The sequence below is a fragment of the Aptenodytes patagonicus genome, chromosome 6, assembly GCF_965638725.1.
Source record: "Aptenodytes patagonicus chromosome 6, bAptPat1.pri.cur, whole genome shotgun sequence".
Lineage (NCBI taxonomy): Eukaryota > Metazoa > Chordata > Aves > Sphenisciformes > Spheniscidae > Aptenodytes > Aptenodytes patagonicus.
Window position 1 is genome coordinate 67,840,129 of NC_134954.1, and position 18,177 is coordinate 67,858,305.

General features: G+C 38.9%; 1 protein-coding gene across 3 annotated transcripts in view; it reads right to left on the minus strand.

The window, feature by feature from the left end:
• The window catches only part of NCKAP5 (NCK associated protein 5), a 424,747-nt gene that overhangs the window by 156,681 nt on the left and 249,889 nt on the right, over positions 1-18,177 (minus strand). For all 3 annotated transcript variants that reach the window (XM_076343066.1, XM_076343065.1, XM_076343064.1), the window contains one exon: positions 4,236-4,326. In XM_076343066.1, the coding sequence (XP_076199181.1) occupies positions 4,236-4,326 (91 nt within the window). The remainder of the gene's footprint in view (positions 1-4,235; positions 4,327-18,177) is intronic.

Genomic DNA, 18,177 nt, shown 5'->3' on the forward strand with positions numbered 1-18,177 from the left:
CAAAAACACACTTCCATATCGTTTAATACAAGACAGGATAGTCCAGCTCGAAGACCATCCATGCTCCACTTTGAAATTGATTCCTTTTCTATTAAAAGTATTAGTATGTTAAGCAAACTCCTTGGGGGAAATAAGCCTTTTTCCAAGTTTACAAGGAAATATGAAAAGCCTTTTTTTTAAAAATCTCTTCATTATCTGGCTCAGTACTTATAACAGTTCCTGTTACCACAGAAGCAGCACTTCATATATATTGATGACACCTTAAATACACCTGAGATTAAAGATGTTGTTATCCTCTTTTTACAGACAAATGTTAAAGATGGACAGATAAAGTGAATTTGTCCAAGGAAATGGGAGAAATTTGTAGCAAATGAAGGAATCAAAATCTAGTCTCCCAAACACAGTGCTTTAAACAGCAGATCGTCCTTCCTCTCCGATGTGACTGCACCATGTCTGTCCTGAGCTTTAGTGCATATATTGACAATTCCAGAATTATAACAAATTGTGAACTTAAAACAAACTCTCTTCCTCATCTATTTTGATCACTGTACACTGACATAAAGTCAAAAGGAGTTAAAAAAAAAACTTGAAAGACTTATCTGTAATCAGCTAAGACTCTACACAGATATCCAGTATTGCGATCAAACAGGAAAGAGACTCTAGTTTTTGATATCCAAATCACAAGGACAAACTTAGAATCATAGATTAGAATCATAGAATCATTTAGGTTGGAAAAGACCTTTAAGATCATTGAGTCCAACCGTAAACTTAGGAAGGAAAGTCTGCCGGGTGCTTGTTTTAATTTCTTGAGTTCAACTACTGCACACAATTATTTCTGGGGATCACTCTCCCTCTTAGATAAAGTACTTGTGTCTTGAATGAGAATAATATTAATATATGAGGTATTGGTTTGGCCTTTCATGGTCTTGCTTTTAGGTGGACAATGCCTCTTGGAAACATCATAAAAGCTCTTAACATACTAGAGCCTTTTAGTCAAGTAAACTTTTAAGCAAGAAATATGATGGTTCATGGCAATTCAAATCACACATATTCTTGTCTGCATTTACGTCAGCATTCACTATAAATCTTCCCTCAGTTATTATTATGTAAAATGATAACAGAGGAGAATTTTATTTACAATCCTGCTTCTAAATTCATTTACCCTAAAGAAATCACATCATCCATTTGTAAGTCCAGCAAATTAAATTCCCACAGGGCAGCCAGCTCTATGGAAAGGGTTAGAATATTTTGCTTCAAGTGAGAATCCTGGCAAGACCTAACACAATATTGCAATAATACTGCATGCTCTGGGCTCCATCTTATTATTATTCTTCTAACATGATCACTATGCAACATTTAATGCTCATTAGCAAGAATATTTATTCTGGAGTCAGGCATATTGATATTATAATGAGAACTCAATTTCATACATCCCAGAACAATAATTCGATTTGTAAAAAACAAATTTGTAGACAACGGTCAATAGATCAAAAGTGTTTATTGCACAGAGGTATCTTTTACGACTATTCAGATATTAACTTGGACAGGCTTCACACACTAAAACTAACTTACCACGGTGTCAGAGAATATACGACATATGTTGATAAGTCACACTGGAGATCGCCTAGGTCATGTCCTCATTTGTTATGAAATATATGGTTGTGCAACTGCAGTAAAATCTGATACTCTATTGCACTGAGTACTGATCATATCGTTCTGATCATATCATAGTAATCATAGAGAACAGGTATAGGTAGAGGTACATAGCAGGTAGCCATGCGAGGGCAGGAATGCGCTGTTTTGCATGTGAATAGAGCCATTCCTTGAAATTCCCACAGAACAAACTATTTGTTCAGAAGTTTGTCATAAAAGTGAACAAAAGGGATGTGAGGATGAATGAGTCAAAGAGACATTCAGAAAAAGCACAACGTTCATGGAAATGTTCCGTATTTTTGACCTGTTTTACCAATCACAGACTGGTATATTATGCAGTAGCCTAGCTATTCCTCCAGGAAAGGAAAAAACATTGCTTTTGAGTCATGAACTCGAAAAAGAAATTCATAAGCAAAGAAAATTGCATATTGGCAATACAGAAGGAATGAAAATTGCTAAAAAACATGCTGACTTTGATATCATGAGCGAAAACGTTCCCAAGAACAAGAAGAGAACAGGAAGGGAAGGAAGCTGTTATGCAATGTGGAGTACAAGATTAAAAATAATCCTAGAGGAACAGGTATATGGGTGGTTTAAGGTCCTGGGACAGAGATGGCTTCACTCTATAAGAGAGCTAGGCTCAGGTTTGGGGAATCAGCCCTGACTACCGTACCACCTAGCAGATTCATACAAAACCCCCTGTCCAGAAAGAAGGGAAAAAAGGGTTAGACAGCAGTTTGCTAGGTGGAGGGGGCTGTTTGCTAGAGCTGAAGGGAAACAAAGAATTGTTGTTCTTGTTATTAAGTGGGCAGAACTACCTTGTTCTTTTGTTGGTCAGAAAATAAACCCAAGAGATTTTACACTAAACACACCACGGTACCCATTCTCCTGGCTGGCAGAAAACAACAAATGCCTATGTCAGTATGGTCCCAAAGCAAAAAAAAACACCCCAAAACAAATCCAAATTCTCTCTTGTTTTCAAAAATTAAGAAACAAATAAAACATGGAGGAAAAACCAAAAAGAAATATACAAGCACTGAAATTGGAATGACTAGTTTATCCCACCTCTAGGGCAGCAGCACACAAAATTTCAAGTTTAAAAAAGACTCCATAGTTAATTTTTCTCCTGCTCAAAAGAAAAATAAAGAACACCCAAACCCTCAGTTCAACTGAAACCAAAATACTTTATTGCTTTTCTTGTTGAAAGTGCAAAAACAAAACCCAAAGAAGCTAAAACCTAATTGTGGTTTCCAAGGTAAGACAGCATACAGAAAAGCAGATAATAAAATCATTCCAGCTGTCTGTTATAAACAGACAGACAAGTAATCCACCCGAAGGAGAGACTGACACCAAGCCCACTTCAGAACACCCACTGTATGGTGGCAGGAGTAAGCAGGAAGTATAGATTTAAACTCTGAACAAAGAGGAGCGAACCAAGTTTCATTTTTGCATCCCAAAAGGGTAGTGAGTAAAATATAGACGTTTTTGTCACCAGTTTCTAAAAGCACAATGTTCTATTATAACTTCAGCAAAAAGTTTAATTTGTCCTGAAATGAAATTTTACAGGCTATCATTTTAAGAAGAAAAAATTATTATTTTGGAAGGTTAATCTAAAAGATTCTCTTCCCTTCAGTCCAGGCTTAAAATGAAAATTTAATTACAGTGATAAATACTCTTGAATGGACATTTTTGTTTAGCTATATTGCTGTATTTTTGATCCATCAGTTGTAAGAATGGACTAATGTAACTAGAATTTTTGAAAAGTGTTTTATCTGAAGGATTGCTACCTAGTATGGAGTTTAATATATTATTTCAGCATTTTATATCTTTATAAGGAATGCTTATTCCGTTTAAAAAGATACAGGATAGGACTGACTTCATTAAGCGTTTTTTTTAAGAATTCACGTGCAGAATATCTGATTAACTGGGATGTATCTCATTCCTGTTTCCAGACACTTAAAAAGGCTTTCCACCACGTTGGGTTCACTGCTTCCAGAATACAGCAGTACATTAGGAAAATGTAAAACTCTCCTTTCTTATAAACAGCATAAACAGACCTGGTTCCTTTTGAAAAACCTCTACAATCTTTGCTCTCCTAAATTCTGTCCCGAGACACTCTCCCTCTACCCCAAGTGAGGCTGATAAAATGCACCTGCCACAAGCAGCAATAAGAAACTATGGAGCTTGATATGGAAACTTCACACCCAATAAGAGTGGATAAAATTATCCATCACAGTCTGAAGGTCACATTGTCAAAAGCATCTATGTTTTCTAGAGATGCTGGAATATATTACTTAAAATATTAAGTGCTTTAATAGTTTTCAAAACTAGTCTCTCTGTCCCCTGTTAACTGTGAGGAGCAACAGCTGCAGATAACACAATGACAATAAAAATGAAAAAACCTTAAAGTGTGGTGAGACAACACCTGCAAAAATGTAGATGGTACCAACCACCACTTACAAGTATTCATAACTAATAAAACAAATAGAGGAAACAATGCCAGACACGTTTACCTCAGTAGTGCAATTTTTGTTTTAAAGAACTTTTGTATCACAAGAAAACAGGTAATAAGTCACTAATACCTGATATACCTTCATGATATTGACAGTTCCTTCTCCATTCTGGCCTGGGGATCCTTGGCTCTGTAGTAGATTTCTCACTGTCTCCTCCATTCTAGAGAATGAAAATATTTATAAAAGTCAACTGTATGGAAAAAAATTAAGAGTTGCATCCAGTGTTTTTGTTCTTTTCAAGAGCCTAATGCATCCATGGCTACCATGAAATTAATATTTAAAGACAATCCTGGCCTTATAATGTTCTCATACTCCATGTTATGAATAACACATTAAGGGCACTCTTTTATCTTTTGAATATGCACAGTAATTCGTTGTATTGTTAAAATCCTACTGGAGCTCAGTTACAAAAACTAAAAACAAATGTGTGCACAAGACATCACCTTGTCAACAGTGTAACCAAACACCATGATAAAATTACTGTCATTTAGGAACAAAATCAGTCAGATTAAAAAAAAAAACCTGCTGTTTTTCTAGCCAATTGTCAGTTTTGTGCAATTTAGACAGACTGTCAAATACATTACTAGTATTTACTCTCTATGTTCTAGGTGCAGCAGTGTGTGCCAGTACATTTGTTTATATAGGCACAGCTGCTGAACACATTCACCCTTCTCTGCCCTTTCAAAGGGATGTAAAAAGCAAGTGTAGGCTACAATCTGGTACTACCATCTTATGAAAACGTAATCAACTTCAGTTCCATCAGTGAAAGAAGGAAGGTTTGCACTTTCATTTTAAAAGGTGTTAATAGACACCATCAAAAGTTGTCTTTGATCTACACGCATTCATCAAGCATGTTAAAACTGATAATAATGCTAACCCTCCTGAATGGAGGCTGAACAGAATAAAGAGTTCTGCTCCTTCGCACAATAGGACGGCTGGGGATAATGGAAGCCACCTACAAAACACTGGTCCCATTCAAGGTAGATCAGAAATTAAATCCATGGGCTTAGGAGATGTCACCGAGGCTGACCACAAATAAAGGGTCTGAGACTACAGCTGGTTTCAGCTCTGTGAGTACCAGTAAGAAGAGAAAAGGGATCAAAAGCCAGAGAAGCAGTGATGGACACAACAACAAAGACGCTGGGTTTTACAACAAAAAATGCCGAGTGCCAATTCCAGCTGAAGGTCCTCACGCTTCTCCCCACTCCCCATCTCCGCATGCAAATTCTCACCCCTGTACAGCTTTGTCAGCTGTGCAGATGCAACAATTTTTCTCACCCTCCCTTTCATGTTTTCTGTTCTTTTCCTTTGAAGCTGTCTCCATCCCTTGATAGAGTTGGAAGAACAGCCAGGCTGGAACAGGGGCTGGAGAAGGGAAACTGCTGTGGCATGGGTGTGTGCGTGACACAAAGGCAGGACAGACAGAGGAATACCTTAAGCCATATTGCCAGATACGCTATATATTAAAACTGTGCCCTTGAAAAAAGAGACAGTATTCCTAGGCATATCAGACCAGCAACTGCCTGCTGTTGTTTATTTCCACTGTGTTTAGGGAAACATGACTTTTGTGTACCATTCTCTGCAAATGCAATTGAGCGGAAGAATTATTCACAGCATATCAAATTTTTTTTATTTCTAAGGTAACAATCCATCGAGACAGCAAATATTAGCTAACTGCTCTGGCCAAAGGCCAATAACATTATGTTTTATATAAGCCTCATGGTCTTTCTGTTCTTTCAGTCTTATCAGAATGAATGGTATTGGCTAATTTAGCAATAATATGATATTTTGCTAGGTTTTCTCCTTTCAAGTCAGTCAGCTATGCTACTTTTCGAGAAGCCAACACTGGGTATTCATTCTACTCAGATGAACACTGACATTTTACTTAGTCGTATGATGGTTTTTTGTCATTGATGTGCAGACTTCTACATTGCCAGAATGCCCACAGAGTAGTTGGACCATCTGTTGACCAAATGTGAATACAAACAAGCCAGCTCTAATCTCTAGTGCAGACACTGGTGCAGTTTTTCAGTTGCAGATTGGAACCATTTCTGCTCATAGGCTGACCTTAATCAGATGCCTTTTACACAAAAGAACAAATCATTTTGGTTTGTAATATAAATTCCTGTGCAGTCCTCACTGAAAGATTTCACTCATCGTTTCATTTTTAAATTAATGATGTAATAGCATTCTTGATTATTGTGTTTATATATGCATACACAGTTCCAACTCTAGCCCTCCATAAAGTTCTTACAAATCAATAAATAAGCAAAAATGGGAGAAAGAATAGATTCAACTATCACTACAATCAGAGTTTTTCAATTTAGGCCTAATAGTATTAATGAAAATATAGTCTAGTTGCATATTAGTATCATCAGTTAAACCAGCTCAGAAAAATTATGAAGAATTTTTAAATTCAATAGATCATTTAATCTTCAGTCAAATTCAGACAGTCTATTTTGGACAACAAGCTCATCTTGTCGAACAGCCTTATAGGGACTGGCAAGCACACAGTTTCATGTCGCAATTAGGAACACCTCCCATCAGCACACAGATTTCTATGCAACACAATAATCTTTGCAACACGACAAAGCGCTCAGTTAAACACAGTCGAGACTGTTGTTTTGTTGTTTGCAGCTATTATAAAAGTTTCTAAGAGTTGACAGCCATAAAGCTGAACCGCACACATACCAGAGACACTGTCTGTGTGGTCATGTCACTATAAAACCAGCACTGAGAGGATCTCACAAGCTTTAGGTACCCACTGAATATCTGAAAAAGGAAAGAGAAAACTAGTTTCTGTCAAACAAGGAGGTGAAATCTGCTTACAGTCAAATTTACTGCAAAGCTCTGATGGCCAGTGCTCTTGCAGTTTATAGGCTGTTGCTTCTTCACTAGCATCCCAGTTGTCCATTTTTAGGAAGGACTGCTTAACCAAACATGGCACAGGATAATAATCGAGACTTGTTTCTTATAAATTAGAATCTTTGAAGCATGAATTAATGGCACCTTAATTGAAAAGCAACTGTTATATCATGATCTATAATACTTTCCACAATGACAGTACACGCCAGAAAGATTTAGTGTAAATTCTTTTAAAGAATGCAAGAATGATTGAGCCTCTATAAATTTAACTTGAAATCCCACGTTTGGCTCCCTGAACAAGGGTTCCAAAGGACATGTAAATCTTGGAAGTGAAGCAGAAAAATCAGGAGCTTTATGAAAGGCTATTTCTACACATCAACCTATATTTTTCCCCCTTTCTGGTAACCACGAAAGGTTATCTTATCTTGGTCATGATTCTAATATCCTAGATGGACCCACTGCAACACCAAGCACTTGCCGATTACATCTAAAATAGCTATCCCCCATGCGTGTATTCTGCCTGCTTGCTGGCCTACGCTAAAAAAACTGTTTTGCCAAGGATTCTGTGCATCTTACGTAACTATCAAGCTGTTACAATCTGCAAAAACAGTCTCTAAGGCTCACCATTCTGGAGTCTACATTCTTCAATCACTATTTAAGGACATTTATTTTCCCCTTTCTTCAGTGTTCTATTTACTGCCTATTCATCTGAAGCATCTCAGTTAGTACCATTAAATTTTTTGTTACATCTATTATTTGAATAGGAAATGGAAGTTTTCTTAAAACTGAAGTGTTCCTTTCCATTTTTCTTTTTTTTAAAAGCTATTTTCTTTAGGGGAAAAATAAATGAAACCCATGTTTGATAGAAGTTTCTTAAGTTTCTTGACAAAATGTCAGTTTAGAGTAGGGAAACAGTCCTCCACCAGCCCTAATCTAAGGATAAATTTCTCAAAGCTTTAAACAGAAGAAGAAATGGGGCACTCTGAGACCAGAATCTGTTCATGGAATATAAGAGTTTAAGGAACATAAAATATTGACGCTACTGTGGAAAGCACTGTCAAGATTTCATGTGGAAGATTATCTGCAATGACGATCACCAGTGTTCAGGAGCGGCTCTTTCCGAGAGGATTCGGTGAAGAGACAGCTCTGAGGTTCTTTAGAGCAATCGAGAGTCTGTGTCATGAGAAGAGACTAAACAACTTATCTTGCTAAACTTAAGAGACCAAGGGTTTACACAGGTATGACTTCCACAAAAGAATCAGTGAGAAAAAGTAAAATGAGAAAGAAAACCACATCAACCTAAGGCCAATGATTGACAAAACAAGATGGGAATACAGTGGTTACAAATACATTTAGGCTGGAATTAGGATGGGTTTAATCATTGAAAAAGTGAGACTCTGAACCAGCCTGAGTGGTAGAGTAACGGGATGAGAAACCTAAACAGTTTTAAGCCAGTTGAGCAGTTTATGAAATTAATTACACAGCAGGGTCAAGAACTGAGGACTAAAATCCACAGGTCCTTGCTGCTATTCCTCCTGAAACAAAATCAGTCATTCCTACATTTTAAAAATGTAATTTGTCCTGTGCTGCTGCGAGCATACCAGGAAATCAATCCAACCGCAATGTAGAGTTATTTATTTTGGCTTTGTTTCTGTGTGTTTTTCTGGGCAAGGGGGCCAGGGGAATCTCTGGAAAGGAGGAAGCATCGTTCCCTGCCCAGGGAGCACACACTGCATAGATGCCCAGGTGTCCAAGATGGCAGAAGGAAGCTTCCTCTATATTTTTGCTGCAACTCAAATCTTGTCTGGAAGCCCGGACCTGCTGTCAAGGACCCTCCAAGCTGTAGTAGACTTGCTTTTAAAGCTTCTTGATGTTATGTTTCTGACAGCTCTGCTGCCTCCATCTCCTGCCTGGCCCCGCTGCTGCAACTCATGGCATGCACCAGAGCAGTTTCATCCAGGCCAGGCGAGACAGACCCTGCTGGGGTTGACGCATCACTGGTAGGCAGTCAAGTTCCTGACCTTCCTCCCAATTTTCTCAGAACCATCACCTTCATAAACGGGTACTTACTTTGTGCTGTCCCTCAGCAATGCTGGGATGTGGTCAGAAAACTTGCTGGCTTTGTGCCTCTCCCAGTTCCGTCATCTCAAGTGGACCAAAGCCATAAGCTATTTTGTTGGGGTCCTCCCCAAGAACAGATTTTAAGACCATACAGGAATTAATCTTTCCTCAATACACTAATGCAAGGAGGCACAAGAGTTCTCTCAGCCTTCCAACTCTACAGAACCTTCCCCATATATTTCCCACTTCCCAAAAAGGTCTTTCAGACCCCTTTCAGTTAGGTTTATTGCTTTCCTTCCTTGAGAGAGGTGTCTCTCACAGTCTGCCACAGTAATTTCACACGTGAAGAGGATTTTCTCTGACCAACCTCTCAACTGTGTAGGACATGCCTTTATGTCCTGTCTCACTGCAGAGGAAACCCATTCTCTTCTCTGGTCCTCTGTAGCATATCCGTTAGAGGGGTTTGATGTCCCCAGACCTAAAACCTTTCCCTGTTAGAGCAAACTGCCCTTGTAAAAAATCCTTCCCATATATCCTGATCTTTGATTGTCCTTCTAGCATAGGGAATAAATACTGTCTATAGCCCGTGTTCTGTTCAGCCTTTTTTACGATTCTCCCTTCAAGCGACAGGTAGCACGTAGTTGTTCCAGCTCTAGAAGGTGCATGACAGTTTCAACTCCTTCCTCACTGACCTAATTCCTTCAAGATTTCCATGGGCTGGCAGCTACCTTTTGCTGGGTGCTATCACCTTCCCTTTTCATCACCCTCAAGCTGAGGTGACAGTACTCGGTGGTTATTTCAAATGCATGTCACAAGAATTCCTTCAACTTGATACTGACTTACAGTCTTACAGAGACATGTCCAAGGGTTTCTATAGAATCTTACTGCAGCAGCTGATGTATTGTATTTCAGCTTTTTCCATCTCCTCATACCATGCAGCAGGTGCAGGATTCTTTTTAAAGTCTTAAGAGAAAAATATCAATAACATATCTTTCTCCATCTTTAGCTTAACTTACTTCTGTGTAAACAAAATTCTCAGGTGGGTATTTTCTTCCAGCTCCTATCTGTGAGACTGAGTGAAGCTTCCTGCGTCTCTCCTAGGCAGTCTCTGGCTTAAGTCTCTTGACTTCTATTTTTAGTTATAACCTCCCTGGAGATGTGGCCTGAGTTTCAGCTGCTTGAGCTGTCTGACCCCTCTCTACCACCCAATCATGGACTAAGGAACAAGTTCCCATGTGGTTTCTCAGCTCTTTCAGCTCTTGGTTCAGCTGTGAGCCAGTCGGCATTTTTGCCAGCTGGACTTCAGTTGCCTCTTCGGAGACTGCAATCTGTCTGGCTTTGGTGGCAGACTTCTGTGCCTCTGTCCAAGCCTTGCAGCTCTCTCTCCAAACCCACAATCCAACCAAACAAAAAGCTTCTGTCTGACTCAGCTCCCACATAAACATGTTTGCTTACTCATACACAGTTTCGAACTTCAGGTTTGGGGTTACCTGCATCTCACTTCCCTCACCACTCCGTTCGAAGCTCTCCAATGGATCAGGTTAGACTTTCTCCTTACAGTGAGTTCCTCAAACTACCAGAAGGCTTCAAAGTAAACAACACACACAACACCCCTTCCTGAACAAATAAAAAATCCAGATTTTAGATTAAACATCAGATTTTTTTAAGGAGGAAAAATATGAAAGTGGCTTCACAAGACATAACAGAAACAAAGAGAGCTCATCGAACAACAGTTCCTGTTCACTGCATCCTTGCAGAAGTGTCTTTCCTTCTACCTGGTTTCAATTAAATTAGTAGCTTTCTGAACTGCAGACTCTGCCTACTCCCCTCTGGCCCCGAGGATTTCCATTACCTCTAGATATGGCTGCCTGTTCTCCTCAGCTCTCCCCCTGATCTGCAGGCTCATCTCCAGACTGTGCAGTGACCTGCCAGCCACACCTACAGCCCCGAGACCCCCCTGCTCTCCTCCATGAGCCATGGTGATCCCCAGGACGAAGTGGCCCCTCCTTCCTGGGGCTGTGTCCAAGCCCGCTGTTCTCAGTGCAGCTGCTGCAGAGAGCCTGCAGCACGCTGTCAGGCCATTGCTTCAAATGGGTAGGTAGCCAGAAGACAGACACAAGCTTCTCCAAAGAATTCAGATATTGAAAATGGATTAAAAAAAGCAAAGAGAGAAGTGAAAACAGGTATGTGATAAACTTAAAAAGAGAACTGACAGATGGGAAATGCTGAGGCTTTAAACCCCAAGGGGTTTTCTCCGCATTTTCAGTTCTGCTTAGGCTACGACATTGGTACGTGCCTTATAGCAGTGTGCTGGGCAAAGCTTACAGAATGTACAATATCCATCCTTAATATTTCAGTTGGAAAATAAAGTAATAATATCCTCCATAATAGCAACAGAAAGACACACATATAATGTATAATTCATGTTTATTCTTTCTGTTCATCAGTACAGGTGCTTATCAATCCAGAAATACCATGGCAAATTCTCTTCCTGCAGCACCATAACAGCCCTTTCCCCACCACGGGCTCTGAGCAGCCAGTTCAACCCTGTGGCATCCACTAGTGGCAACTCCAAACTGTACAAGCCATGCTCTTTTCGCAATACTCATGCTAAACCCTCCCTCTAAAAACATACTCAAAGCATAGTCAAACTGTTGTCTGAAGGGCAAGCTACCTAAAGAAGAGAAGCACATAAAATAAAGTATAGAATCATAGAATCATAGAATAGTTTGGGTTGGAAGGGCCCTCTAAAGGTCAAAGGTGTCTTGTGCATGATGAGGGCAACTATCACAAGGCTGTGCTGGAATGAAACAGGTCTCCAGCTCTATTTACACGAGTGGAAAAGGATCCTTCTTTTGAGTGTACAATCTAATCAGATGCTCTGTCCGCTAGACCATGCCACCACTTGAAAATTACACAGAACTGAAAGCCTGAGCGCAACATTTACTTAGTTGAACCAATGACCATTGTACCCACTGGAAATTTTCAAGGTATCCTTAAAATAACGTATGTGCCTTGAGCCTCAGATAAGTATGGTAGGGTTTTGAAAGACCTTAGCATTGGCATATCACTGCTCCCACACAAGTCTGAATTCTGCTATCACACACTGGCAGACCTGACATTTCTCTGAAACTGCTCTAACTACCATCTGAGCCAGGAAATGTTGGAAATGTTTCCATTGTCTCTTTCAGCCATACAGATTTCACTCATCAAACTTACACCAACAGCAAAAAGTTTCTGAACTGCCGTAGAAACCAATGGTAATGTTTATTTCTGTGTTGACAAATAGACAAATGCCATATGGACTGTATGGGTGTCTTCCACCACCAGCCCCGTATATGATTTTGTAAGTTACAGGCAAAAACCCAGTCCAAGACTAAGCCTCACAGAAAAGCTTCTCACAGGCAATTGAAAGGATTTTTCAAATGGAAGGACTGTCCCTCCTACAATTCCCCAGTAACATATTTGGGACCTTAGGACAGGAGATATTTTCATTAACTGTAAGTGGATAGAACCAGACACATAAAGAAAGCTAATTCTCGTGTCAGCTTAAACATATGCTCATAAGTTCAAACTCTATTCATGCTGGAGGCACCAGAAATAGTCATTGTTTCAGCATAACTAAAAGCATCAGAAAAATTACAGACAACTATACAATCAGACTGCAAATATTTCCAATTTCAAATAATGGGATTTTTACTTTTTTTCATTTTCTACATTTTAAACAAATATTTGTGTTTCAATATTTGCAAATATATAGATAGATGGACAGATATATCTATCAGCTCCTCCAAATACACATATTTAATTTTGCATATAAGCACCCTGATACAGACAAACCACTATTGCTTGAAGTTACTTATGGGAATGTAAAGCCACTCAAAATTAAAAAGGCCTTGTTCCATTCTGAGTTACAGCTTCAAGGGGGTCCAAGACCACCTTGACATAGCTACATAAATTTCTATGTGTTTTCCATGAATAGCGAAGATGCTATGTGGAGGGAGGCAGCTTCTGCGGGGTTCAAGTAGGTACAAGAGAAATGCAAGACGAAAATGAGGTCTGTCATCAATGAGCATTTGCAGAACCCCCCACAATGCAAACAAACTGTTCTTATGCATTTTCACACTACACAGCCCATCATGAAGCTTTCAGGCTCAGACTGCGCAGTGTCGTGGTAGACACCAACCTGTGCTGTCCAGAGTACAGACAGCAGCTGGAAGAAAGCTAAAAAGAGGAGGGACTTTTTTTTTTTTCTTCTGCAGAAATTATCATGATTTGTTTTCAGCCTCTCTGACTCCCCAGTGAAAGTTTTCTTAGACCATTGGATTCTGGACTCCAGTCTTAAGCTCTACATAATATAAAGTTATTTCACTCTCCTCACAGCTCCACCTCTTTGCAAATCTTATAGGAGTTTTGAGACAGTTCCACTGTTGTGAGCAATACCCTGTGAAAATGGGTGGATATGGTTTTCTATAAGTAAAATCCCAACTTCATGGAACCAACAAATAATACCATTTTCTTTACTATAACGTGTTCCAGTTTTTTAATTTACACAGTGACTGGGAAATCCATTGCAAAGTATTGAGATTTTCCAATTAGTGAACAACTGCAGTAAAAATCCAAGGATGATCTATCACAAAGTTGAGTTTGTTCTTCTAATTGACAAATCACACTACCTTTAATTATCATAACTCATCATGTGCTAGTAAACATGGTTATTCTATTAGAAAGCTCAGTTATGTGAGGCCTCATCCCAGGATATACTAAGTCCCTAGTCATAAGAGGTCTGAGGTCCACAGCTTTTGTGCTGTGAACATGCAGGTTAACATAGTATACCAGGTTTTTATCTTACAGGTGAACAAACTGAGGTACAGCAAGGTTAACCAACATGGCCAATATCAGTGATCGTTAGAACCCAGGATGCCAACGGTTCACACTGATGGGTCTAAGCAGCAGATGACATGTCCTCTCTATATTGTTTTCTTGGTACGACTGTAAAAATCTTCAGCTCTTTCCATCAGTGATCTGAGCTCTGTACCTTAAAAAAGTTTTCAGTAATTTCAAATAAATAGGCATTTTTGCTATCTCTTTAACTGATATGTTAGTGTTTCACACATTTCATATGCCTAGCTTACGCTAGTGCTCGCATAACCTTAAACAAGCCGTTCGATCTGGAATGAAGCATGGTATCAAAAGCTTTGGTTTGTCTTTTTATCGTTCCAACATTTCTGCTCTTCTGCACTATAATGAAACCTGGAGGACTTGTGGGAGGATACAGAGAGATATTTATACCTCACCATTCTGTAATTGTTTAGCATTAAAAAGCTGCAAAACACTTAAAATATATAATTCTTCTCATTAAGTTGCTAGTGAGCATGCATATTATTGCTGTACAGAAAGATACATAATTCTTTTGATTAAGTGACCATACCATTAAAGTTGTTCAGAAAGTTTCATTATATTGAACACCATACAACATGCGCTGATGCCTTCAGAGGCAAAGATTGTAAAGTTTATTAAATTCTTAAATTCTTTTCCCCTTAAAATGTTATTTGTGAATTTAATGCCTTTAAAAAACTAACTACTAATGGAGCTAATGGGACTCTAAATAAATAAACATTCAAGAAACCACTGCTGGTTTGGTTCAATAACCTAAATCTTACATCAAAAATCAAATTCACAAGACAGCACCAGCCCTTTCCTGACACTGTACAGCCAACGGCAAAGGCCCAAAGGCCAAACTCCTGCAAATGTAACTACACAGGACTCAAGTATGACAGGAAAGTTTCCCACTTTGAATTTGGATCCCCCCAAAATGGGTCACCTCAGATGTTCACAAATACAAAGAACAGCAAGAATCAACAGAACAGCAAGAAACAATGACTCTGGTTCCCAACCATGAGATTTGCTTAAAAGTACTTTTAAAGACAACATGGAGTCTTAATAAATATAACTTCTTTTGACTTTCTGGACTTCAGCCTTTCCAAATTTCAGCTCAGAAAGACTACAATAAGAAAAGAAAAAAATGGAGATTTTCAATTAAGCCATGACTTCCTGAAAGCCTCTACATGTAAGATCAGCAAAGATGGATGAAATGTGTAGGAATATTCCAAGGGATGTCTGTGCTACAAATAATGATATGATAATATTTTAATTCCTAAGGGGGATAATGTGCTGCTGTAGGTGTATCTAGAATTTGTCTTTCCTTTTTCCTCCTCAGCAGAGAGCTTGCTTTGGATGTTAAAATAGACATTCACAGAGGGCATGAGACAGTTCTTGGCTGATCAGCTATGATCAAGTGTTTTCTCTGTACCCTTCACAAACAAGTGATGCCCTGATGCCCCCTCTGTGTGACTAGGACCTTCTCATACAACAAACCCTCCACATTACCCTCCAAATTACCAACTTATGGAATGAAAAATGTATCAATAAAATGCCTCCATGTGTTTCTCCCCAAAGTAGATTGGGAATGACTGCCAGGAGAGTGAATGCCAAGTATCTTCCTCTGAGCCTGAAGAATGCCTCCTTCCGTGCGGGTTTCCTGCAGCACTGCCCTGGAACAACACAGTTTCCTATTCTAATGGTGCTCAGCTCAAAAGGAGTTTACCCTTCTGGAGGACAGATTCAGTAAACAGCAATACATATCTACTACCAAAGAAACCTAAGACGTAGAAGTAATTACTCTTCCAGTCTTAAATTTCAGGTGGTTAGAAAATAACCACAAAAACAAGTCATGTCGGAGACATAAGAATGAAAGCTTACTAGTTGTAGATTTCCAAACCCTAGCAGCATAGCAAAATGGCCTAAACAAGTAATACATGGTTAGAATAACGGTCTCCAAGGGCTTAATTACCTGTATCATTAGGTAGTGGTAGTCTGTCTAAAATTATATTGACAGCTCTTCTACAAACATGCAGTTGATAATGAGGCAATAAAAATACATGACAATGCACACAGAAGAGGGCTGGAACAGCACCATATACAGCAACATCAGCTTTGATGCCAACAAACAGGAAGGGCTGAATTAAACTATTTGTAATCAGGAAAGACCTAGATATATTTTGTCATTAATAACTTCTAATGTTCTCCCTTTCTGTATGTGTGCGAACCTAACAAAAGCAAAAGAAGATAAGAAAAAGAAGGGAAGAAAAAGAATATCAAGGTGCAAATGAGATGCAAGAAGAAAGAAATAACAGCTGCATTTAGGGGAAAAAAAAAAAAGAAAAAGGCAGGGACACTTTCATGCCTCTATGTTAAGCGCCATAAAGCACTCCCCGTATCTTTCCAAACACATTACTCTGTCACAGCCATTATCCATTGTGTGAAGTAACACCAGGAAAAAATCATACCAGAATACACAGGCTCAAAATGCCAAATTCGTCACTATTGAAGCCCATCTCTTTAAATTGCATTATCCTGGAGACAAACTGAGTAAAAGCATGGGGGAGTTTCTCTATGTAGGATTTGCGCTGAAATACACAGAAAGAATACTGGCTCTTTGCTGCATCTATGTGCTTCCACTACTGCCTGCTCCCATTTTCCCCTTGCTGAAGTCATGCAGCATGTTGCCCCTCTATCAGACGCAGTGTTTGAAATATCTCTCACCTCATAGGTTCAGGAAGTAAGTTGTATGATGCCAGAAATGGGGTGAGAAGAGTAAAGGACACTTTAGAGGGATGGCCAGCTATCAACATGGAAAACAAAAGGAATAGAGGGGAGAGTAAAGGGCTCTGGAAAAGCATATTCCATTACTTTGGCCCACAAAGTAGAGCAACTGGACAAACTAAGAGTTGGATTAGGAGAAGAGAGAAGAAGGAAATACTTATAAACAGAGAAGGAAAGGAGAGGAAAAAATTTTGAGAAAGCATCTTAAGGAGATAATGGAGAGGAAGAGAACAGCACAAGACATGAGGACCAGAAATAAAGGCAACAGTAGCATAAAAGTTGTAAGAGAACTTTGAGGAGAAGAAGAAAAAAGGACATGAAAATGTAAGCAAGATGTAAGAAAACAGAAAAATAATAAAGTGGAACAGCAACAAAAAAGGTAAGCATAAAGAGAAGTGAAAGGACATCTAGACATCTCTAAGGTGCAAATGTTTATTGTAATTATTTGTAATGTATTGGTATTTCTTTTGCAGAAACAGGAAAGCTATTAGCTAAGACTTCCATCAGAAGATCATTTAAGAACGGTTTAGAGAAGGATTTTTAGTCTAACTACAGCCCTAAATGGAGAATCACAACATTACTCCCTCCTCCCCTTTCAAGCACTCATTCTTTAATCATCTATCTTCAGCACAGCATGGCATACGTTTTCAAACTGCTCTGCAGGATTTTAGCCACGCGGCTCCCATTGTGTTTAATGGGAATCCTGTGGACAGAGCTCTGTATGAGGCTTTCAAAACGTACTCCAAAAATCTCTAAATAATGCACTAGTTGAACATTACCCTGTTTACTTCTCAAAGGACATGACTAAAATGAAACAAAGGTTAGGTCATTTATAAAAGTAGTACTTATTGGGAAGCTCATCAGTGTTTCCTATAGGGATATTTTTCCTCTGTAAAAATATTTAACATGACTATTTAGGATTTACTTTTTCCACAATACCTAAAACAGAGAACAAAATCAACTCAACCCGTATTTGCTTCAGAAAGGAAAATCCAGCAGTTAACACATCAGCCTAAGATTCGAGAATCCCCTCTTCAAGACTTCGCACTGTTATAGGATAGCTTTGTGGCTTTGTTTCAGATTTTCGTCTGAAAATTATTTTAACAGTTTCTATTTCATAACAGCTTTATGATGATAATAAATACCAGTGAAGCATTAATCAAAGATTCATCAGATACAGAAAAAATGCTCCAATATTAACTCACTCTCTCCCTTCAAGAGGAGGGCTGTTTCCATGATCAGGTCTGAGATAACATGAAAGTTTTGAGAAATGTAAAACTTTGCCATCCGTGCTCTATGAAGAAAAGACCTTCGTTTCTGTGCTTTTACCTTTCAGAAGCAGCATCCAGAATAAATACATGAAGATGCAATTTTAATCAGCTTTCGTGCACCCAAACAGTAGATCACATTCCATCATCCT